General features: G+C 39.7%; 1 protein-coding gene across 1 annotated transcript; it reads left to right on the top strand.

Moving 5' to 3' along the window:
- Positions 1-256: 256 nt before the first annotated feature.
- Positions 257-23,812, top strand: LOC137128076 (butyrophilin-like protein 1). The gene is made up of 5 exons (XM_067505764.1): positions 257-480; positions 2,859-3,191; positions 7,521-7,799; positions 15,790-15,900; positions 18,656-23,812. The coding sequence occupies exons 1-4, from the start codon at positions 375-377 to the stop codon at positions 15,861-15,863; spliced, it is 792 nt and encodes a 263-aa protein (XP_067361865.1). The 5' UTR covers positions 257-374; the 3' UTR covers positions 15,864-15,900; positions 18,656-23,812.
- Positions 23,813-24,032: the final 220 nt, after the last annotated feature.

Here is a 24,032-nt window from a genome sequence, read left to right as displayed (position 1 = left end):
GCAGACGTTTCTGTGCATGAACTAAAGTAAAACTGAGCAGTAAATATGTTTCTGTCTAAGACCCACAAAAATGTATGTTATAGTAAAGAACAGTAAAAACAGAACTGTGCAGTGAATCTATTGCTAAAAAAGTGCATCTTTTTTCCTTTACATGTACATTTCAAATGTTAAATGTTAGACATCTTAACAGTTGTGTGAAACACTCGTCAGTAAATATGCGTCAAGTCGCTTTACCTGAGAAGGAAGCGACTTTTACTTTGAAATACTGTTCCTTTTATCTTGTTCTAGGCGTGGCGAAAGACACAAATCGAAACCGAAGTAATTGAGCGTTGTGTGAGGAGCGTCAGAAGCTGATACATCCAGATGTTAAACTGATGCTTATGATTAATGCTGAGATGTCTTCACCAAGTATGGAGCTTGTTCCTCTGCTGTGTCTCTGTCTCCTGACTCGGTCTGGATCAGTGTTTGCTGATGGAAACGGTAAGAAGAAGAATTATTACCGATAATCAGATCGAATTAGATCCATTAGAGATTTTAGTTGAAGTGAAACCTGCAGCGGACTGAAGCATGGAGACAGTTTAGCTGCTGCGTAGTTTAGTAGGAGGAAAACGGAAGAAGCTACAACGGTGTCATCATCATTTAGACACGTTTTAAATCAATGGTACAGCTACAGTTTGATTTACGTCTGACATTGATCTCAATAATCAGTACATACCAATGTTAAATTATCATCCTCAGTGAATGCAGCATCCGTCTGATTCCTCAAATGCTGCAACAGACCTGCGCAGTTTTCCTGCATCATCAGCGCTGTTGTCGTTTATTCTAGTTTATCATCTGCAGTTCCAAGTTGTTGGTGCTGCAGAAGAACAGGGCGTCATCTCCATCCCGTTGATCGGAGATGGTGCTGCAGGCGTTTCTCTGTTCACCACAAACTCTGATCAAACCTGAATGAGCTGCAGAAGTTTAGAGACTGGATTTTCTGTTTCTAATGAGATATAAACATGCCTGCAAGTAATCCTAGAAAAAAAGCAGTATGGTGGCAGCTGGACTTGCTTTTAGTTTTCAAAGACATTTCGCCCACCATCTTGGAGGCTTCTCAGTTCGGTTTAACTGGGGGCAGGTTTATGGGGCATCGTTGGTTTTGCCTCCCGTTTTTGTTGGAGACTCATGCCATGATCTGTAAACGGCTGTGGAACCATCTCAGAAGTGATGAATTCTGAATTAATTTGAATTTGAATGAATGAATTTTTCTGCAAATGTGTGATAAGTGGTGTATTAGTCTGTCATAAATTGCTTTCTTAATGGTAAATGGTAAATAGTCGCTTATATAGCGCTTTTGTCCAAAGTGCTTTACAATGTGGAATCCAATTCACCCATTCACACACACACTCACACTCACACACCAATATTTTATTTTTATTTAAAAGTGATCACCTATGAATAAGAAGAAGAAAAAAGAGGCATATTTTTCTTCAACACTCTTTTGTGGCCATGCAAGGTGCTCACCTGACCCACCGGGAGCAACTTTCAGTGTGGTTCAGTGTCTTGCCCAAGGACACATGTAGCAGGGAGTAGGGATTGAACCACAGACCCTGTGGTACATGGTCAACTGCCTTACCAACTGAGCTACAGCTGCCCATTTTGCTCATTCAAAAGTAATGGTCCTCCCTGTCAAGAATGCAGACAATTGCTGTCCTCAAAGGTGTTAACCTTGTCTTTTAGATGCAAACAGAGGTGTCCTGTGGAGCAGACTCTCCTCTGTTGTGCCATGTGTTTGTGAAGTTATGAAATGTATAAACCAGCCTCCCTCCTATCACTTCTGTGCTGGTTCCACAGCAATTTACAGACCAAGGCATGTGTCTCTAACAAAAAGGGGGGCAAACTTTTTGTACTTTTGTACTCAATAAAACATATAATGTTTGTTCTTTTTATTTTTATTTTAAAATGATCACCTATGAATAAGAACAAGAAAAAAGAGACATCTTTTTCTTCAACACTGTTTTGTGTAGCTTCCTCTTTCTTTGTCACACACTTTTATCACTTTTACCAAGCGGAAATTTGTGAGGTTGCACTTATATGAGTGCAGAGAAAAAATGCTAAACCAAATACATTTGGTTTCATTTCTACTGTAGCACAGTGATAGGAGGAATTACATCTTATTTTATTCAATGAACTCCAGTTGTAGGGGCTCAAGCGTCTTTCAGCAGATAACTGCTCAGCAGTTCCATGTCCAGCTGTGTGTTTCTTATTAAGTTATTCACAAGTGAAAAGATAAAAGTTCTAAAGTTTATTTAAAGTATGAAGAGATTAAAGTAATCTCTTGTTGTTGTGATTAACCAGAGAACTTTAGTTGTGTTCACACCAACCACAGAAAATAACTGAGGTGGATGAAACAAGAATTCTTGCTTAATTCTCCAGTGAAGCAAAAACTCTTGAAAACAGTTGACCTGATCAAGGGCAGCCTCCAGGAGGTCAACATACCTTTGTCAAAGCCGACAATCAAGAGAAGATTTTGCAAAGACAGAGAATTTACCTCATGCTTGAAACTATTTGTAAACCTTAAAAACAGGAAGGCATTCTTAAATCCAACTAAGCTGTATATAAGTTGGTGAAAAACACACTAAAAACAGACAGCAGAAGGCCTGACAGAACATCACCATAGAAACAAACAGTATCTGCAGCTGCCAGGCAGGAGGTCTAGAGGAAGACCACACCTGAGAACAGCCGAAAGGAAAAGAAGAAGAGGCATTTTAGGCATTTGATGTGAAACATGAGTAAACATAAATGTGTTAAAAGAGAAATCTTACTAGTCACTACTCCCTTAATTGTTTCTGTGCATGTTTTTGTTTGTCTCCCAGGATCAGATGGCCCCCTTATAGTGAGAGAAGGGGATGATGCAATTTTACCTTGTTCCCTCAGCACTAAGGAAAACATTGTAAAAAAGCTGTTTGACTGGAAGAAAGATGGTCAGAAGGAGGTGTTCATGTATGATTCTGGTGATCATTACAACAATGGTCGTGCAGGTCAAGATGACCAGTTCAAAGGTCGAGTCTTACATTTTCCTGAACAACTGGATTTTGGTAATGCCTCCATAACCATCAGAAACACCAAGGTGATTGACAGTGGAAACTACACCTGCGATTTCCCACGTCTTCAGCCAAGACAAACATGCCACATTAAGCTGGTTGTTGGTGAGTTGTTCAATAAACAATTATAATGATGCCTGTTCACTTATAGACTGTTTCAAGTATTTCATATTGGCTCAAGTCAATTTGTCATTAAATATTCATAACACATCTGTTATGGACACATTTTTACATGTTTTTCAGGTATAAGCCACTATTTTATTGCTGTGTTCATGACAAATAGTTTTAACCCAGGGACCTGGAAAGTAAAAAAAAAAACTTTCACCTTGTTCTCCTACTTGTAGCTGAAGAGTTACAGACCTCAACCAGTGTTTTCAAATGAACCACAGCTGATTTACTTCAAAGTAAAATCCAACATTTACATTAATACGGTACATTTATACACATAAGTTTATGTAGGAGCCCTAAGTTAATGAAATGAACATAAAGTATAGTTGGTGCAATTACTCATCATTAATGCTATTTCCTAAACCAGCTGGAAAAATCCCATAGAATTTACTCAGTAGGCAGAGGAGGAGTTTGTGCCAGATGTGTTTTCTGAATTTTGGACTATAGCTTATACAGGGTCTACTCATATCTATCTAATAAACAGGGTAACAAGTTTTCCCTTTATTACCTGTCTGCAAAGTTGATAACATCACCCTCTAACATATTTTTCTCTTTTAGGTCCTGTTTTAACCTTATAGGGCTCATTTTTATTGTGAGCATTTTTGTCTGTTAATACCTACACATTCCAAACTGTGTATATTATTGACATCACACAAGGCATTAAATATTTCCATTGTATCACTGTAAAACAAACATTCAGAAGTTGCAACTTGTGTGTCCATCTTACTTGCAGCTCTGAGTATAACTTGATACAGCATGAACAAGAAAAAAATTAAGGGTTTCTTTTCAAAATTTATTTACTTCATATTTGAAAATACAACACTTAAGTAAAAATTAGGGCTTTTCGGGTAACATTTTAAGGATTATTCCTTTACATATAAGTCTGTACCAAATTCATGTTGGATGCGGGCTAGAGAGCGTTAAGAAACTGCAGTTCAGAGAATCACCAGCAGATGACAACAGACCCCAAAAAAATCTCCAAAGTTAACAACTAACGATGAAAAGTCTCATTTTAATGAAAAACATTCCTAATTAATAACACTGACTATTAAAAGATGTTCTCAACATTTAGATAATAATTAACATATATAATATCATTACATCATGTCTACTTTCACAGTTAAAACTGTTATATGATTGTCCCACTGCCACAGGAAGTCAAACCGCATTAACTTCCATATATGGTCAGGCAGGTACCCATATCGGCCATAACTCACAGGAGTATATTGGTACTGACTTTCTATTGGATAAAATCAGCTGTAACTAGGACATGTGATGCTAGGGTAAAAATGCTCTTCTATGATTGGCTGATGGAGTTAACAGTTTGTTAGTTACATCATCTTTGATCGTAGAAAGATACTGATTGGTTGGGTTTGTTCGTTACTTTTTCCTGATTTAAGAGCTACTAAATGTGATTGGTCAGTTAATTTTTCGAGACCTTTTAATTGACCGAAATAATGTTTTGTAAGTTTTTAGGAGCAGTTTCAAATCTAACCACTTAATAATAATCGTTTTTTTCTTCTGCATTAATTCAGACAAACTTGATTTATTCGGTTGATTGTTTTTCTTCTAAATGAACCTTTTCTTTTTCAAACGTGTTTTAACTGCAACGAATTGGGTTAGCATGTAAGTTGCTACCTGTTTGATGTTACTGTCGTAAAGTAAGTTGTGCCGTAAATCGTTTATTGGGTTCCGGTTCTCTTGAAACAAAGAACATTAACGTTTTAATCAAGGTAAAATGTGTCCAAATCGACGTATACAATCAACATGGGACTATATATTCTGTATATACATACATATTTGTTTTTATTAGTCATATATCTCGGGTCGCACCCAACCTCCGCGCCTCAAAACATTAAAAGATAGAACGGAGGAGAATATCCCAGGTAAGTGTGTATTTTTGTGGACTTGACACATACATCTGTTGTAATTTACATTAGTCTAATTAAAAAATATATGGGAGTAAGCTGTAGTAATAGCGGTTACAACTTGTGCAAATTTTGTGCTCATTTTCTAGATGATTTTTTAAATTTTGTTACTGAATTTTTTTAGGTGACCTTGTTGCTTAGCGACTTTGGGTAATGTTTTGGGATCGATGCATTATGAGAGTGTGCATGGAAAGAGGGTTCGGTGGGAAAAAAAACACATAGTCGGGCTTAAGTTTTATCAGTGACAGTTCATTAGCTAAACGTGAGAAGGACCAATGTCAGAAATGTTTAATTAATTTGTGTTTATTACTGAGTATATACAGACATAACAGAAAGATCCGAGGTGAGTCCTGATTTTGATGATCTAAGGCTTTATATAAAGCTCCAATTTACAAACAATGTTCAGTGCAATTAATAATATCTGCTATTCTATAAGCTATTATAAATACGTTTGTTTAAATTTTAAGAGTACTCTATTGTTCTCGGTTGTGTACAATAAACATTTATTTTAAAAAAATTAAGTTTTATACTTGTCTTGAGGAAACCTTGCTGTATTTTCATATAAGTCAACTGTCACACAGTTTGTGTGTTTCTAGCCAACCATAGCTAATGTGGTAAATAGGGTGGCTACAAAAACAATTCAAGAGTAAGAATAATTGGGATTGGCTAAACATAAATGTTTGTGTTCAGTCTGAAATTACTTTTATTTGTGTGAGCCATCACCATGTCTTCACTTTACTGATCTGACTGAAGGTCAGCTCTATAGAGATAATGACAAACACAGGACCATGTCCTGTAGTGAAAAATAAAAAATGAAATAAAAAACAATACAATTTGTCCATTTTTACCACTCAGTCCCCCTCCTTTTTAGAGAAGAGGGATGAGTTGAACAGTTTAATAGCCACTGGGAGAAAGGATCTCCTGTGTTGTTCTGTGGAGCACTTGACTGAGATCAGTCTCTGGCTGAAAGTACTCTTTCTGTGCAGCCAGCACACAGTGGAGTGGGTGGGAGGGATTGTCCAGGATTGAGAGGAGTTTGGACGACAGTCTCCTCTAAGCCACAACATGCAGAGGTTCCAGCTCCTCCCCCAGAACAGAACCAGCCCTCCTCATTAGTTTGTCCAGTCTGTTACTGTCTGCCACCTTCATATTGCTGCCTCAGCAAACCACAGCAAAGAAGATGGAGCTGGCTAACACAGACTCAAAACATTTGCAGCAAGGTGCTGTAGATGTTGAAGGACCTTAGTCTCCTTAGAAAATTCAGCCTGCTGTGTTTTTTCCTGTATATTGATGCTGCATTAACTGACGAGTCCAGTTTATGGTCTAGGTGAACACCCAGGTATTTGTACTCCGCAACAGCTTCCACCCCCTCTCCCTGTACAGAGACAGGAGTCACAGATATCTTGAAGTCCACCACCAGTTCTTTTGTTTCACTGATGTTGAGCTGGAGTTTACAAAAAAACTAGGTTGTTGCTTTAGTAGCTTTTATGATATAGGTAAAATATTTTCCCATTTGAATCTTTATGTTGTGTGTTTTAGGATGTTGGATGAATTTAAATCATAATCCTTTAACGAACATGTAGTTATACATGTTAATTCAAAACACTGAATGGCACTTGGGTACATCTGAATTATATACTGCAATTAAGTACAACCTGTCTGTCATAAATTCAACCTTTTAAGTAGAAAATGTGACATTTCCTTCGTATATCCCCCAGTCACAGTTAAAAGTTGTTTACTTTTTTTATTCTTCCCATTTATTAACATGAGGGTGGGGGAACACTACTGAAAATCAAGACTCCAATACAAACATCATTATTAACTAACCTCAGTGTTAAAATATATAATTTAATTGGGTCTGTGTCAAAGACTGAACATTGCAGGCTTCCTAAAAGTTGACATTATGGCAGAATAGTTTTATTATATCGCCTGCATGTATCACAGAGCTAACTTAGTTAAATGAGTTAAGTTAATAACAGAAATATATAAACTTTTAAAGACTTTTTAATTGCTTTTAAATTTTACACATTTTTGCAGTTTATTTTTTCTGCACAACAAATGTAGCATAAAGTTTGAAAGTTTGTTCTAGCCTCTTTACTGTTTAGGTATCTCTGTCATGATGAAAAATGGTGTTTGCAGTGTTAAATAGTTGTAGAACCTTTTGGTAAAAGTCTAAAGTAATTAACATATTGCTTTTTGTCAAACTCAGGACAGTCCAACCAATGCACATATTTTTTTTTCTCTTACTGTGTTATTGGCTATTCATCAATATATAAAATCAGAGAAGGGAAGAATAAAATGAATACGCGTTCTTTATAAATTCTGCTAATGGCCACAGGTGCAGCTCCGGAGCCATCTGTCACGTCACTTAAAGTCACAAAGGACTGGGGACTGCTGCAGTGTTTGGTTCGAGGTGCTTCTCCAAAACCTAAACTCCAGTGGCTGGACAGTTCTGGAAACATTGTTCCTCCTAAAGAACTAAATGTCACAGAAAGAGGAGGCAGCTATGACCTAATCCTCCAAACTGCTGTGAACAAGACTGACAACTATCGCTGTGTAGCCACACAGAAGGAAATCAACCATCAGACTGATGCTGCGATCCATGTGTACATTCACGGTACTGGGTTTCTTTCTGTTATTTCTATGTTTATATTGTTTAAATTGTGCATGTTTAATTAGTTTTCCAGGATCTTTACCTGTTTTAGACTGAAAACTTATCAAATTGTGTTTAAAGGAAAAATAAGTTCAAAATATGTTCACAAGTTGAAAATGTTCAGAAAGTCAGGTTTGTAGTGAGTCTATATTACATTATTAGCCTACTAACAGATTTAGAAAGAGTTGGTACAGCCTGATCCTGAGGATTGACATGACATTTACATTTAGTCATCTGGCAGATGTTTTTATCCAAAGCGACTCACAAGTAAGGTAGGGAGCAAAAATCTAAGTCAAGGAGAAAACATGAAAGCAAAGTCTTGTCAGAAGAAGTGGTTTTTTTTTTTTTTTTTTCATGAAATGCAAGTGCAAGAAAGAGTAGAAAGGAAGTTGTGTTTTGTTTTGTTTTTTGTATAGGAAGGTGCGGAAGAGTTCTGTTTTCAGCAGTTTCAGCAGAGTGAGGTTGCTAAGCATGCAGTGTGGTAGCTTGTTCCACCATCTTGGGATCACTGTGTTTTGCTTAGACGTAAGGGATTGTAGACCTGAATGAGGGAGTTGAGGTAAGCAGGAGCTGTTGAGTTGATCACCCTGTAGGCAAGAAACAGAGCTTTGAACCTGATGTGAGCAGCTACAGTAGGCATGGTAGAGACCTGAAGAGTGGTGTGACATGAGTCATTTTTGGCTGATTAGAAAAGGGGCCTGCTGCTGCATTTTGGATCACCTGCAAGGGTTTAAATGTGCATATTGGTAACCATTACCAAAGTGTTGCAGTAATCAAGATGAGATATGACCAGCGCCTGTAAAATGGGCTGTACATTCTGTGAGGTAGGGTCTGATCTTCCTTATGTTGTAGAGGGCAAATCTGCATGCCTTAGAGACTGAGGAGATGTGGTCCTTAAAGCTCAGTTAGTCGTCGATGATGACCCCCATGATGATGGCCGACTTAGTGGGGACAATCACTGTAGGTCCGATGTTGAGGCAGATGTTGTGTTGTGTTGAAGGTCTGGCTGGGAAGACAAGTACTTAGGACTTGGAGAGGTTGAGCTGAAGATGTCTCTCTTTTATCCAGACAGAGATGTCTGAGAGACAGGCAGATATGTGTGATAAAACAGTGGAGTCATCCAATGGAAAGGGCAGGAAGAGCTGTATATCAGCACAGCAGTGATAGGAATGGCAATGTGAGTGGATGATAGAACCCAGGGATGTAGTATAGACAGAAAAAAGAAGAGGACCAAGAACTGAACCCTGGGGCATACCCCTGCCAGAATACCTTGAAGATTCGTCCCGATAGGTAAGACCGAAGCCAGACTAGAGCTGATCCAGAGATGCCCAAGTCAGAGAGTGTGGACATCTAATGGTTCATAGTGTCAAAGGCTGCAGATAGATCAAGTAGGATTAAGACAAAAGACTAACCTGTGGCTTTTGAAGCTCGAAGAGATTCCACGACAGTTAGGAGTGCCGTTTCTGTGGAGTGACCCCTCTTGAAGCCAGACTGTTGACATCAAGGAGGTTGTTCTTGAAAAGAAAGTCTGGGAGTTGATTGAAGACTACTCGTTCCATTATCTTGGCCAGAAGTGGAAGAAGAGAGACAGGTCGGTAAAAAGAGAGGGATCAAGAGACCTGCTTGAATGAGGTTGGAAAAGTGCCTATTGTGAGAGATGAGTTGATGATTTGGTTAATAGCTGGCATTAATGCAGGCGCAACTGCTTGAAGGAGAGTGGAAGGGGTCAGATCCAGAGAGCAGGTGGTCGGATGGTTAGAGAGGAGGAGGGTGGATACATCATCCTCAGTCAGAGTTGAAAACAATGAGAGCGTTGTAGTGTTGGAAGAAGTTAGCAGGATGTCATCATCTGGAGGAGAGAACTGTGAGTTGTGAGGCTGCCACCTTATTAGTAAAGAAGCCGGCAAAGTTGTTGTCAGTGAGAGAGGTAGATGGCGGAGGTGGAGGTGGGTAGATGAGTGATTTGAAAGGGGAGAACAGCTTTCTGGTGTCTGTGGTGTTGCTGAGGTTGATGCCAGCTCTGTGGGTTGGAGGAGGGGAGACCAGTCTCAGGTCAAATGTGTTTAGTAGACCAAACACTTTAACTGCCTGAGGTTTGTCCAGGTGGATGTTCAGGTCTCCCATGACAATGAGGAGTGCCATCTTCAGGAAAATGGGACAGCAACATGTCAAGCTCATCGCAATCACATGGATTGTAATCAGTGCTGTGATCCTACCAGCATGATATTCCAGAGATGACAGATTGTTGAGCGGTGCTGTCTGGGAAAACTTTCAGGTGTCATTGATGAGAAGTCCAGTCCCACCCGCCCGACCTGATGAGCGAGGAGTGTGAGAGAAGGGAAATTTGGTGGTCAGTGCAGTTGGGGTGGCCGTGTTCTGTATTGTTATCCAGGTTTCTGTAAGTGCAAGCAGATGAACAGCTAATTGTTTAGCAAAAGCTAGAATGAAGTCGGGCTTGTTCACTGCAGATTGCCAGTTACAAAAGGCAAGAGAAAAAGAGGCTGGTTACAAAGTGGTCCGTGGTGAGGGTGCGCAACTGGGAAAAATGTTGTCTAGTAGGGCGTTATGTCCTGCGTCTGCGAAGGAGAACAGGGATCTGCTGAAAACACATGGCGACACAAAGAAACTGGCTTTCCGGAGTAGAAAGGATAATAATGTGAAGTTGGAAATAAAGTGTGTTTTAATGTCCTCGCAGCACAGGTAGACTCGCTCTTCTTTACACAGTCTTCACACAAGGAGGCCTGAACAAGAGATACTCTAGCCCAACAGGTGCCTTATATATGGTCTTAATTGACTACAGCTGAAACCACCCCCTCGTTGAAACCAAACTAATTTGTGTGCCTTTGTTAGGTCCAAGGTGTGAACGCTCTGTGATTACTAAGTTGAAACTACCACCAATAACAGACCAAATTTCAAACTTCACTAGAAGAGCAAATCTTTTTACCTACAGTTCTTAACTGTATTAAAAACAGACTAAATCAGTAGACTCAAGAGAAGTGACAGAAACTCAGCTACCTCTGAAACTAACAAACAAATTTCAAACAGCCCTTACTTGTTGAGTATATATCCTGTCCTAGTTTGGTGCTTGTCAACAGTAATGGTTTCCTTTGTTTCATTTTTTCTTCTTTCCTTTCTTTGTAGCATGCATTTATTTCAGCCATCCTTGATTCGTCCATTTCCTCTTTTCTATTATCTTTTCTTACTTTCTTTTTTCTGTACTCCTTTCCTTCTTTTCTTTCTACCTTGTTTGCTTTGCATCCTTCCTGTACTTTTCTTATTTTGTTTTTTGTTTTCCTGGTTTTGTTCCATCTATTACCCTTTTAACCAATTCTACTCCCTTCTATCCTTTCTGGCTTCTTTCTTCCTGTCTTCTATCCTCCCTTAATTTCTTTTCTGCTGTCCTAAATCCTCCTTTCTCACATTCTTTTCCTTCTTTTTTTTCATTTGTTTCTTTTATTCCGTTTAGTCCTTCCTACCCCTTGTTTCCCTTTTTTCCTTTCTTTCCTCTTCCCTCCTTTCCAATTAAAATCTTCTTTTCTTTCGGCTGTTCCCTTTCAGGGGTCGCCAAAGCGATCATGTGCCTCCATCTAACCCTGTCCTCTGCATCCTCTTCACTCACACCAACTAACTTCATGTCCTCTCTCACTACATCCATAAATCTACTCTTGGGTCTTCCTCTAGACCTCCTGCCTGGCAGCTCCAACCTCAGCATCCTTCTACCGATATATTCACAGTTTCTCCTCTGAACATGTCCAAACCACCTCAATCTGGCCTCTCTGACTTTATCTCCAAAACATCTAACATGAGTTGTCCCATTGATATCCTCATTCCTGATACTGTCCATCCTCATCACTCCCAAAGAGAACCTCAACATCTTAAGCTCTGCTACCTCCAGCTCTGCCTCCTGTCTTTTCTTCAGTGCCACTGTCTCTAAGCCGAACAACATCACTGCTCTCACCACCGTCTTGAACACCTTTCCTTTCATTCTTGCTGATATTCTTTTATCACACAACACACCTGACACTTTTCTCCACCCGTACCAACCTGCCTGCACTCGCCTCTTCACCTCTTTTCCACACTCTCCGTGGCTCTGAACCGTTGACCCTAAGTACTTAAAGTCCTGCACCTTCTTCACCTCTGCTCCCTGTAACCTCACTGTTCTACCTGGGTCCCTCTCATTGACACACATGTAGTCTGTCTGGCTAAGCTTCATTCCTCTGTTTTCCAGAGCAGACCTCCACCTCTCTAGATTTTCCTCCACCTGCTCCCTGCTCTCACTACAAATCACAATGTCATCTGCAAACATCATAGTCCATGGAGATTCCTGTCTAACCTCATCTGTCAGCCTGTCCATCACCAGAGCAAACAAGAAGGGGCTCAGAGCCGATCCTTGATGCAGACCCACCTCCACTTTGAACTCCTCTGTCACACCTACAGCACACCTCACCACGGTCTTACAGCTCTCATACATGTCCTGCACCACTCTAACATACCTGCCACAACAGACTTCCTCATAAGATACCACAGCTGGTCATAGTCATACGCTTTCTCTAAACCTACAAAGACAAAATGCAACTCCCTATGACCTTCTCTTTACTTCTCCATCAGCATCCTCAAAGCAAATACTGCATCTGTTGTACTCTTTCTAGGCATGAAACCACATTGCTATTCACAAATCCTCACCTCTGCCCTTAGCCTAGCTTCCACTACTCTTTCCCACAACTTCATTGTGTGGCTCATGAGCTTTATTCCTCTGTAGTTGTCACAGCTCTGCACATCTCCCTTGTTCTTAAAAATTGGCACTAGTACACTTCTCCTCCAGTCCTCGGGCATCCTCTCATTCTCCAAGATCTTGTTAAACAAACTAGTCAGAAACTCTACTGCCACCTCTCCTAGACACTTCCGTACCTCCACAGGTATGTCATCCAGACCAACTGCCTTTCCACTGTTCATCCTCTTCAACGTCCTCCTCACTTCACTCTTACTAATCTTTGCTACTTTCTGCTCCACACCAGTCACCTCTTCTACTCTTCGTTCCCTTTCATTTTCCTCATTCATCAACTCTTCAAAGTTCTCCTTCCATCTTCCCATCACACTCCTGGCACCTGTCAATACATTTCCATCCTTATCTTTAATCACCCTAACCTGCATCTCCCTGTTCTCCTGTCTACTCTCTTCCATTTTCTCAGTGTCCCACTTCTTCTTAGCTAACTTCTTTTCCGGTATACAGTCCTTAACTTCCTCGTTCCACCACCAAGTCCCCTTGTCCACTTTCCCCTTTCCAGATGACACACAGAGTACCCTCCTACCTGTCTCATTTACGTTACATTTACATTTAGTCATTTAGCAGACGCTTTTATCCAAAGCGACTTACAAGTGAGGTACAAGGCAAGCAAAAATCTAAGTCAAGGTGAAAACATCAAAGCAAAGTCCTATCAGAAAAGTGTTCACAGTTCACGAGATACAAGTGCAAGAGAGCAGAAAAGTTTTTTTTTTTTTAAAGATTTAAGTGCATAGGAAGATGCGGAAGAGTTCAGTTTTCAGCAGTTTTTTAAATATTGGGAGAGAATCAGCTGAGCGTGCAGCGTTTGGTAGCTCGTTCCACCATCGTAGGATCATTGCGCTGAACAGTTTTGCTTGGTGTCTTCTATGCGGTGCTGGGACCACCAGACGTCATTCGTTGGCAGACCGCAGCGGGCGAGAAGGATTGTAGACTTGAATGAGTGAGTTGAGGTAAGCGGGAGCTGTCGAGTTAACAACCCTGTAAGCAAGAGACAGAGCTTTGAACCTGATGCGAGCAGCTACAGGAAGCCAGTGTAGAGATCTAAAAAGTGGTGTGACATGGGTCTTTTTTGGCTGAATAAAAATTAGGCGAGCTGCCGCATTGTGGATCATCTGCAAGGGTTTGATTGTGGATATCGGTAACGCCATCAACAAAGCGTTGCAGTAATCAAGACGAGATGTGACCAGCGCCTGTACAATGAGTCTGGTTGTATATTCCGTGATGTAGGGTCTGATCTTCGTGATGTTGTAAAGAGCAAATCTGGAAGCCCTAGAGACTGAGGAGATGTGGTCCCTAAAGCTCAGTTGGCCGAATTAGTGGGGACAATCACTGTAGATCCAATGTTGATGCTGATGTTGTGTTGCATCAAAGGTCTGGCTGGGAAGACAAGGATTTCGGTCTTGGAGAGGTGGAGTTGAAGGTGTCTCTCACTCATCCAGGCTGAGATGTCTGAGAGACAGGCAGAAATGCGCGATGAGACAGTGGAGTCGTCCGGTGGAAAGGACAGGAAGAGCTGTGTGTCATCAGCGTTGCAGTGATAGGAAAGACCATGTGAGTGAATGATGGCACCTAGGGATGAAGTATAGATAGAAAAGAGGAGAGGACGAAGAACTGAGCCCTGCGGCACACCGGTAGAGAGGCTATGAGAGTTAGAAAGATGCCCCCTCCCCTACCAACACTTTACAGTCACTGATCTCTACACACAAGTCTACACAAGATGTCGTCCACCTGAGTGCTTCTACCTCCACTCTTACATGTCACCCTATGTTCCTGCCTCTTCTGGAAGAAAGTTTTCACTACAGCCATTTCCATCCTCTTTGCAAAGTCTACCACCATATGCCCTTCTGCGTTCCTGTTCTGAAGACCAAACCTGCCCATCACATTCTCATCACCTCTGTTCCCTTCACCTACATGCCCATTGAAATCTGCCCCAATCACCACTCTCTAACCTATGGGGATGCTCTGAATCACTTCATCTAACTCACTCCAGAATTTCTCCTTCGCTTCTAACTCACATCCTACCTGTGGGGCATAACCACTAATAACAATGAACATTACGCCTTCAATTTCCAGCTTCAGACTCATCAGCCTGTCTGATACTCTATTCGCCTCTAGAACATTCCTCACAATCTCCTCTTTCAGGATAACTCCTACTCCATTTCTCTTCCTATCTGACCCATGGTTAAAAAAACTTGAACCCTGCTCCTAAGCTTCTAGCCTTGCTACCTTTCCACCTGGTCTCCTGGACACACAGTATGTCCACCTTCCTTCTCCGCATCATGTCAATCAACTCTCTAGCCTTCCCTGTCATAGTCCGAACATTCAAAGTCCCTATTGTTAGTCCTACATTCTTAGCTTTCCTCTTCTCTCTCTGCCTACGAACACACCTTCCTCCTCTCCTTCTTCGACCAACAGTAGTCCAATTTCCACCGGTACCCTGTAGGTCAACAGCATCGATGGTGGTCGTTGTTAACCCGGGCCCCGACCGATCCGGTATGGAAGTCATTGTCACGATTCACATGTTTAATTTGGCATGTGTTTTACGTCGGATTCCCTTCCTGACAAAACCCTCTGCATTTATCCAGACTTGGGACTGGCACAAGAAGACACTGGCTTGTGCCCCCTTGCTCTCGCATTCCTTTCCAGTTAAAATGAAACCAGTACATTTTATGTTTTACATGATTCTCTTCTAATTCATTTATTTTAACTCGGCTGGTATTCCTTGAATATTACTGACTGTGTTTACATCCATTTAAGAAACCGGGGTACTCAGAGAGATCAGCTTTCTTGTGTAATCAGGGAACAGTGTTTCCATGCACCGAAGAAACCTAGTTACTGTAAATCTGTGTATATATGCAGCAGAATAGTAGCCTGATTTCTCCTCCGCCTCTGACCTATTTAGAAAGCCTGGCTCACAGATTCTAACTATATAGTAACAGAAAACACTACCCTCTGATTTTTCTCTGTGTGTGTGTGTGTGTATTGCAGCAGAGTGACATGCACAGGGGGAGAGAAAGGATAATAAAAATAATCTTTGCGAACATTTTTATTTTATTTTTTATTAGATTTTAGCAGGATGGACACCTTTCATTGTAAGAAATGACTAATGTGCTCTTTATGGTATACATTTACATTCTGATGGTTACATTGCAATATTTTTCTGTGTTTCAGGAAAAGGAACAAAAGTTCATCCAGCACAGTGGTTGTTCCATGGGTTATTTGTGATGATTTATTTCCTGCTCTAACTTACTGTAGGTTAATCCTCCAGAAGTTACAAGATAGGTAACTTGAATTTACTGAAAATATGAAATTTGTTGTTTGTTAATCCATTCTATTAAATTTCTTTAAACAGATATGTCAACATTATTCACTTCCATTCATATATTTATCATATCAGTATATATTTATTTATGCAAAAACCAGACTGTTTTTTCCTAAAACCAGACTGGCTAGCATTATTGAATGATGTGTCAATTGCCATTTGCTGACACAGCTGGTGTGTAGCTAAGTTGTCAGGGTTTTTCTTCTAAAAGTGGCTACAGACAGGCTCCATGACTTTCTTCATGATGTCTGATAGCCTCTGTGCTATAGGTCTGTAGCACGCTCTTAATCTTAGGGGCTTTTTTCCAGGCTGGTGGCTCCTCTGTTGATTCAGATTTATTCAATTATTCATCTTGTTTTCCAGGGATAAGGGTGACACAGCTGATTTAGTCCATGTATGTTTGTAATCCTGCTGTTGAATGCTGTTGTGATCCCTCTCCATCTTGACTTCCTTTTGTAATACAAGCCTTAGGAATTATTTCCTCAGGATCTCTGTCAAGACTAGTTTTCCACTTTACTGTAGTGCAGTGTGGGTTTTGACTACCAGATCTCAGGCCACTTTGACAACAGTAATGTAATATTACAGTAGTGTAGTTGTTTCTTGTAAGAACAGCAGGTGAAGCTTGAATACGTATGTGGTGACAGTGAATAAATATATTCAATTTCAATTCAACTTTATTTATATAGCGGCAATTCACAAAAAGTCATCTCAAAGCACTTTACAGAATAATGTCAAGACTATAAAGATGTATAGAGAGAACCCAACAATTCCCCCTTGAGCAAGCCCTAGGCAACAGTGGAGAGGAAAAACTCCCTTTAACAGAAGAAACCTCCCGCAGAACCAGGCTCATAGTGGGCGAACCTCTGCCTTGGCCAGTTGGGGTGAGTGGAAAGTGGAGAGAGAAAAGTAAAGAGCAACAAAACATCGGGCAGGTTGGTAGGACCAGTAGCTGCACACTGGAAAACACACAGCTTTAAAGCCTGGGACACCTGCAGAAAGGGACAGAGAGAGGGAGACAGAGAAGGACAAAGACAACTACAGGAGAAAACCCACAGAGTTAATGTCATGCAGTGGTGACAATTGTGGGGTTAGAGGAGAGGAGAGAGGGTCAAGAGGAGGAAAGGAGCTCAGTGCATTGGCGGGTGGGTCCCCCAGCAGTCTAAGCCTATAGCAGCATGACTATAACTTAGTCATATTAAAGAGGAAGGTTTTAAGCCTAGACTTAAAAGTAGAGAGGGTGTCTGGTTCCTGAATCTGAACTGGGAGCTGGTTCCGCAGGAGAGGAGCTTGATAGCTAAAGGCTCTACCTCCCATTCTACTTTTGGAAATTCTGGGAACCACAAGTAGGCCTGCATTCTGACAACGAAGTGGTCTACTGGGATGATAAATGGTGCTATAAGGTTTTGTATATACTGTATGATGGAGCCTGACCATTCAGAGTTTTATATGTAGAAGCATGGTTTAAATTCTATTCTAGATTTTATGGGAAGCCAATGAAAAGAAGCTATTGAAGTTGAAATATGATCTCTCTTGCTAGTTCCTGTCAGCACTCAGCTATATATTAGTTTCAGTTATTCGCTTGGGATCATTGTTGTAGTTCATTGTGTATGTGTTTAAATTTTTATGTCTTTGTTTAATGATTTATGGTTGTTAGTCCTTTCAGCCCTCTAGTTTTTGTCTATTCATCCCTTTGTTAATCTCCTAGTGTTTCAGTTTGAGTCTAATCCTTGTTTTTCTAGTCTTGTAGTCATCCCTCTGGGATTTACCAGTTTTTCCTCCTTCATAGGAGTGAATTTTGGTTGGTTGTCTTTTTCCCTGTACTGCGTTGGAATCACCCAGTTCAGTTTCAGGAAGCAGACACCCTCTCTACTTTTAAGTCTAGGAATAAAACCTTCCTCTTTAGTAAAGCTTGTAGTTAGTTATAGTCATGACTGTTTAAGGGACCCCCCTTCCCTGCCCGAAGTGCAATGAGCTCGTCTCCTCTCTCTATACATGTATTTGTTACCACTGTATGACATTTACTCTGTGTTTTCTCCCATAGTTGTCTTTCTCCTTCTGTCTCCCTCTCTGTTCCTTTCTGCAGGTGTCCCCAGCAACTTTAGAGCTGTGTGACTTCCAGTATGCAGCTACTGGTCCTACCAACCTGCCCGATCAAAACTGATCAAGGCAGATGGCCGCCCACCCTGAGCCTGGTTCTGCTGGACGTTTCTTCCGTTAAAGGGAGTTTTTCCTCTCCACTGTTGCCTAGGGCTTGTTCAAGGGGGAATTGTTGAGTTTTCGCTATACATCTTTATAGTCATGACTTTATTCTGTAAAGTGCCTTGAGATGACTTTGTTGTGAATTGGCGCTATATAAATAAAGTTGAATTGAATTTGTGGCTTGTGATCTCTTACGAAAAGTTGTGTACAGTTTGGTATTCTTCTCATGTTTCAGGTGTCTGTGAGTTAATTGTAATTTCATTAGAGAAACATTTCCCCTCTGCATTAAAGCAGAACTTTTTGTTTTAGTTGTTTTGTCCCAGGATGATTTTTCGAGTTTATCTTGTGATCTTTGAAGGGACTCATCCCCTAGGATCAGAACCACTGGATAAGATCACCTAATCCCATATCAGTAGCTTTTCTGTGGAAGAAACTGTACTGTATATATAATTGTGCAGCATGACCAATTTGATCAATTGAAAATTTTTTTAATATAATTTTGTGTTCTGTCCACAGGCAGAAATGGAGAACAGGAGTTTTTTCCAGTTCAGCATGACTTAAACTTGGCTGCATTAGGTCTGTGTACGCTTTGTTTTAAAGGATTTTTAGATTGTGATGACGTTCTGGCCAGTCCTCTTTTTTTTTTTTTTTTAATGGTTTAAGGACAGAAGCTAAATTAAGCATTTATAATTCCCTGGGGGAGGGGGAAATGTTAAATGATTTTAAAATTTCTTGACAATATGTAACTGCCAGGTCATTTCGTAATGCTGCAGAATAGCAAGGAAACACAGAGTGTGGAAACCCAAAAAGGGAAATTTAATGCCAAAAACCTGAAATACTTGAAATCTTCCAGTATTTTAGGGAGAGATCATTACTGTGATCATGTGAGTAAAGTGGGGAAAAAAATGCACAACATTCATGTATTGTTTAAAGACATCGTGATTTTTGCAGAATTGCCTAGTTTCAATTATTGGTCTTGTGATGAGAATGGTCCATTATTTAATTCACGAGATTGCTTCTTTTTATTACTTTCTCAGTTTACTTAATATAGATTAGGTATCTTAATAGAAATTGCTGTAAATGTGCTAAAAAAAATGCCAAAACACAATTAATCCACAGTTTTCGATGATAAATGGAAAATCCAAAATTAATAAAAACTTAAAATATGGTACAAGTGCATAAAAAAACATACAGTTGATAAATAAACTGAGGTCCCAAATCCTGAGAGTTAAAGATATTTTCATATTATCTAGAAAATAAGAAATATTGAGGAACATCTGACATCCAAAAAAAAATATGAACTTCACTTTCTGATTTACTGTACTTTAGTTCAAAAGTCAAACTAAAGCTAAGTCTTTTGTACAAAGCTGATTACAAATAATTAAACTTTCAATTTTGAGGTTTACATGCAAATATCATAGACTTTTCATGTGGTCTTAGACTTTTGGACCCCACTGTATGCACATTAGAAAGAAACGTGGAATTCAATAAATGTTCAGTGTTCGTCATACAACAATCTCTGGAGTAGATAATTGTTGGATTTCCAGATACAAGTAAGATTACCTCTACAAGCGAAAGTTTTCATAGGTTGGAAACAAAGGAGGGATTTCTGGTTAATTTCTAAAAAAATATAATTGTTGTAGTTCAAACAGAATTATATAAAAAACATTTGTTGATTATTTTTGGCTGATATAGTATATGATTGTGTGACTGTATGTGTAATGCTCAGTTATAAGCATGTGGATTTGTTAATCAGAGTTGATCGTTTAATTCCTGATTTCTCCTGTATAATAGGCAACCCCAAGTCTTTTCTGATGGTCTCAACAAACAAACAACTCACTCCCACCAGTTTTTGAGTGTAAAGCAAATGGTACATTTCTTTGAATAAAAGATTTATACAAATGCATCCATCAGACAGATATTATCAAACTGCATGTTGTACTTTACTGTATCTCTATCTTGGGTTTTAACCGGACAGTTGGAACAGACAACAATCCACTGTCTGAATTTCATAATGGCACATATGGAATTAAAAGATCAGAAATATAGGATGGCGCTAAACCATGCAGTGCTTTATAAGTAATCAGTCAAATCTTAAAATTGATCCTAAGATTAACAGGAAGCCAATGTAGAGATGCAAGACAAGGAGTGATGTGGCTGAACCTCCCGGTTCTAGTCAGGAGCCCAGCTGCTGAATTCTGAACAATTTGTAGGCGTTTCAGGTCCTTTTGGTGAAGTGAGGAAAATAGGCTATTGCAAAATTCTAGATGAGAGGAGATAAAAGCATTAATAATAGTCTCAGCATCATTAAAAATGTTGCAATGTTCCTAAGATGATAAAAGCATGACTGAACTAGTTTAGTGATGTGATGCTCAAAACTAAAGTTGCAGTCAAATAAAACACCAAGATTTCTGGCAACTGGCTTAATGAATTTTAATAGAGACCCTAAGGATTTTATATTATTGGAAAATATATTACTAGAAAAATTGGGGAGGGTTGCGCAAGGAAGGGCATCCGGCGCAAGGAAGGGCATCCGGCGTAAAAACTGTGCCAAATCAACATGCGGACAATCCGCTGTGGCGACACTGAACTCACGGGAAAAGCCGAAAGGACCAAAAAATAAATATTACTGGAAAAATTGTGAGAATTTCTGATTTATTTGAATTTAATTGAAGAAAATTTAAGGAAATCCAGTTTCTAATATCGGACATACAATCTTATAGAGAACCCAGCCTACTATGGTAGGGAGATACAGCTGAGTGTCATTGGCAAAACAATGAAATTAAATATTATGTCTGCGTATAACATCACCCAGTGGAAGCATGTAGATTAAGAAAAGAATTGGGCCAAGTGTCGATCCCTGGTGGTACACCATACTCAGAGGGGGACAAGTATGACATATAATTGTCAGTGGAAACACAAATTTCCTATTAGACAAATATGAAGCAAACCAGTTTAACGTTGTGCCTGATTTACCCACCCAGTGGTTTAGTCTGTCCAACACAATATTATGATCTACTGTGTAAAATGCAGCACTTAAATCCAACAGCACTAGGATAGAGCACAAGTCAGAGTCAGCATTACTTAGAAGGTCATTTGTGACACGTAGAAGAGCTGTCTCTGTGCTGTGGTTTTTGTGAAAAGCTGATTACAACTTTTCAAAACTGTCAGCAACTTCTGTGACCAATTTTTCTAGAATTTTAGAGACAAATGGTTATTCGGAAATGGGGTGGTAGCTCCCCAGGATAGAAGGGTTAAGATCACGTTTCTTTAAAATGGGCTGTATGCATGAAACTTATATAATATAGAAATAATATAGAAGTTGGAGTTATACAGTCTAAACTTACAGTAAAAATTTTGTTGGAATAATGTCAAGTGGACTAGTTGATGCTTTCATATGAGTTATTGTAGGTTAGACAGTGTAATGGGAGAGAAATAAGTCAGGGAGCTCCAATAAGGACAGACTAAATCCAGAAATGAAGTATTTTGAGTGATTCACCCCTAATTTTCTCCACTTTGGAAACAAAGTGTGATAAAACCTTTTAAACCAGCCTATCAACGGTATGAAATAGAAATCTGGGATTTTGACAATTGGCATAGATGAGTTGTGAGAAGTAAGCGGCTCTGGCATCCTTCACCATCGTATTAAAAAGTAATACATTTTCTTTCATTATAATGTACTGTAAGACCAGATTTCTTCCATTTACGCTCAACCTTTCTACATATTCGTTTACAATTCCTATGTTCTCATTAATCTATGTTTGCTTCCTGGTCAATGGATCAGGTCTGTTTCTTAAAGTAGCTATACAGTCTAAGGTTGACATGCAAAGTTAGTTAAAAGAATCAAACATTTTATTAGTGCAGGTGGAGTCAAGGAATGCCATGTCCGTAGAAGTAAAAACAATACAAAACTTAATGGCACAATGCTTGTTGAACACACGTGAACACTTGGGACGTGGAGAGTCCCTAACAATCTGTAATTCACAGCTAAAAACAATAGGCTTATGGTCTGATACAGACAAATGCAAAATGTTCAGTTCTGAAATCTCAAGACCCCGACTAAAAACAAGATCAAGAGCGTGCCCACAAGAATGAGTTTCACCAGCTACATGTTGCTGAAAATTAAGAGTTCAGAATTTAAAAATTCTGTAGCATGATTATTAGAAAAATTGTCAGCGTGAATATTGAAGTCACCTAAAGAACAACTTCTATCATATTTAAGATAAAAAATCTGAAATTTCCAACAAGAAGGATCTAGCTGTTCCTGCGGAGCAATAAAAGACAGCCAATAAAACTGAGGAGGGCCCACTAAGTTTAAACAGGAGCCCTTTAAAGGAAGAGAATTCACTAGCTGATCACTGTTTACATTTAAGGAATTTCCTTTAAGTAGCAACAAGTCCGCCACCACGTCCACTGGCTCTGGGTAGTCATAATCGGGTGGGCACACTCAGCCGTGCTTACCCAGTCGTAGCCAGGTCCATAGAGGTGATGAAATCATTAAGAATGAAAGTCTTATTAGAGAGAGATTTCACATTAGTACCAGCACCTACATGTTGCATTAATGTAGGTGCTGGCGCTTTAGTCAAAATCTTTATGAGGTTATTATTGCAGTTTTCTGAGTTTATCTTTATATGTTTCACATTCCTATTAGTATTTTTAAGTGGGATACCAAGATTATCTGAAAGAGAACTATTCAATTCAACTTTATTTATATAGCACCAATTCACAACAAGGTCATCTCAAGGCACTTTACAGAATAAAGTCAAGACTATAAAGATGTATAAAGAACCCAACAATTCCCCCTTGAGCCCTAGGCAACAGTAGAGAGGAAAAAACTCCTTTTAATGGAAGAAACCTCCAGCAGAACCAGGCTCAGTGTGCGCGGCCATCTGCCTTGATCAGTTGGGGAACTAGTGGGGCCAGCAAGTTAAAAGGTAGAGGAGAAGAAATGACCTGGTGAGCAGGTTAATTCAGGAAGTGAACAGCAGGAGGAGCTGTTAACATTCGTGGCAGGTTTGTTTACCAGTGGTAATCTGGAATGAGCATGGCTGGTAGCAGGTGGGAGTGGACCTAGATCGGTAGGAAACACAAATTCATGACTGCAAATTTGAGAGAGCGGATATAGATCTATGACGTAGACATAAAGCTGAGGAGACTTTTAAGTGTCGAGGTAGTCAATAATGTGGGGTGAACCAAACAGCATGCTGAATATTAGCAGCAAGTGTTCGGCTGCCCAGTCTGTTAGGGTGGATCCCATCACTCCTGAGAAAGGAGGATCTGCCCCATAAGAGATTAAAATTGTCAATATAACCCAAATCATGAGACCTGCAAGCAGACTGGAGCAAAGTCTGGAGGCTGAGGATTCTGCTGAAACGCCCTATTCCTCTATGTAACATGGGAATGGGGCCATAAATAAAGGCAGACTTGCCAGAGGTACTGAGAAAGGTGAACATGTCTATAAAGTCCCTTTTTGTCTGCTCAGACTGTTGACGGGAAGTGTAACGACCCCACATGGGCAATCACTCGAATACTTTGCTGCAGGTGCTAAACCAGATTTGGTCAGGCACACTTATTATCTGAACTATTAACTATGTTTAATATGATGTGATTTTGATATTCAGATTATTCATAAACTTTACATTTATGCTGTTGAGTGATGGTTTACTTTTAGTTTAATGTAATATCAGATGGTGTTTAATCATTTCTGTCCTGATATTTAAATTAAATATGAAAATTTAAACTGTGTTTTGTCAGTTCTTGATGTTTCTTGTAGACTTTCCTTAAAAAAATAAACTGATTAAAACTTTATACTTACCAGATTCAGATCATTGATTGCAGACACGTAGACTTGTTGAAGAAGCTGGCAACAAGTCACCAATATGTTTTAAACTAA

Source organism: Channa argus, chromosome 5, assembly GCF_033026475.1.
Source record: "Channa argus isolate prfri chromosome 5, Channa argus male v1.0, whole genome shotgun sequence".
Lineage (NCBI taxonomy): Eukaryota > Metazoa > Chordata > Actinopteri > Anabantiformes > Channidae > Channa > Channa argus.
The sequence above is the reverse complement of the archived record's forward strand: the minus strand, read 5'-3'. Positions and strand labels throughout refer to the sequence as shown.

Coding starts and splice junctions, on each gene's coding strand:
- LOC137128076 (XM_067505764.1), top strand. CDS start 375: ATGCTTATGATTAATGCTGAGATGTCTTCACCAAGTATGGAGCTTGTT. Junction 481..2,858: donor AGTGTTTGCTGATGGAAACG/GTAAGAAGAAGA, acceptor TTTGTCTCCCAG/GATCAGATGGCCCCCTTATA. Junction 7,800..15,789: donor GATCCATGTGTACATTCACG/GTACTGGGTTTC, acceptor TCTGTGTTTCAG/GAAAAGGAACAAAAGTTCAT.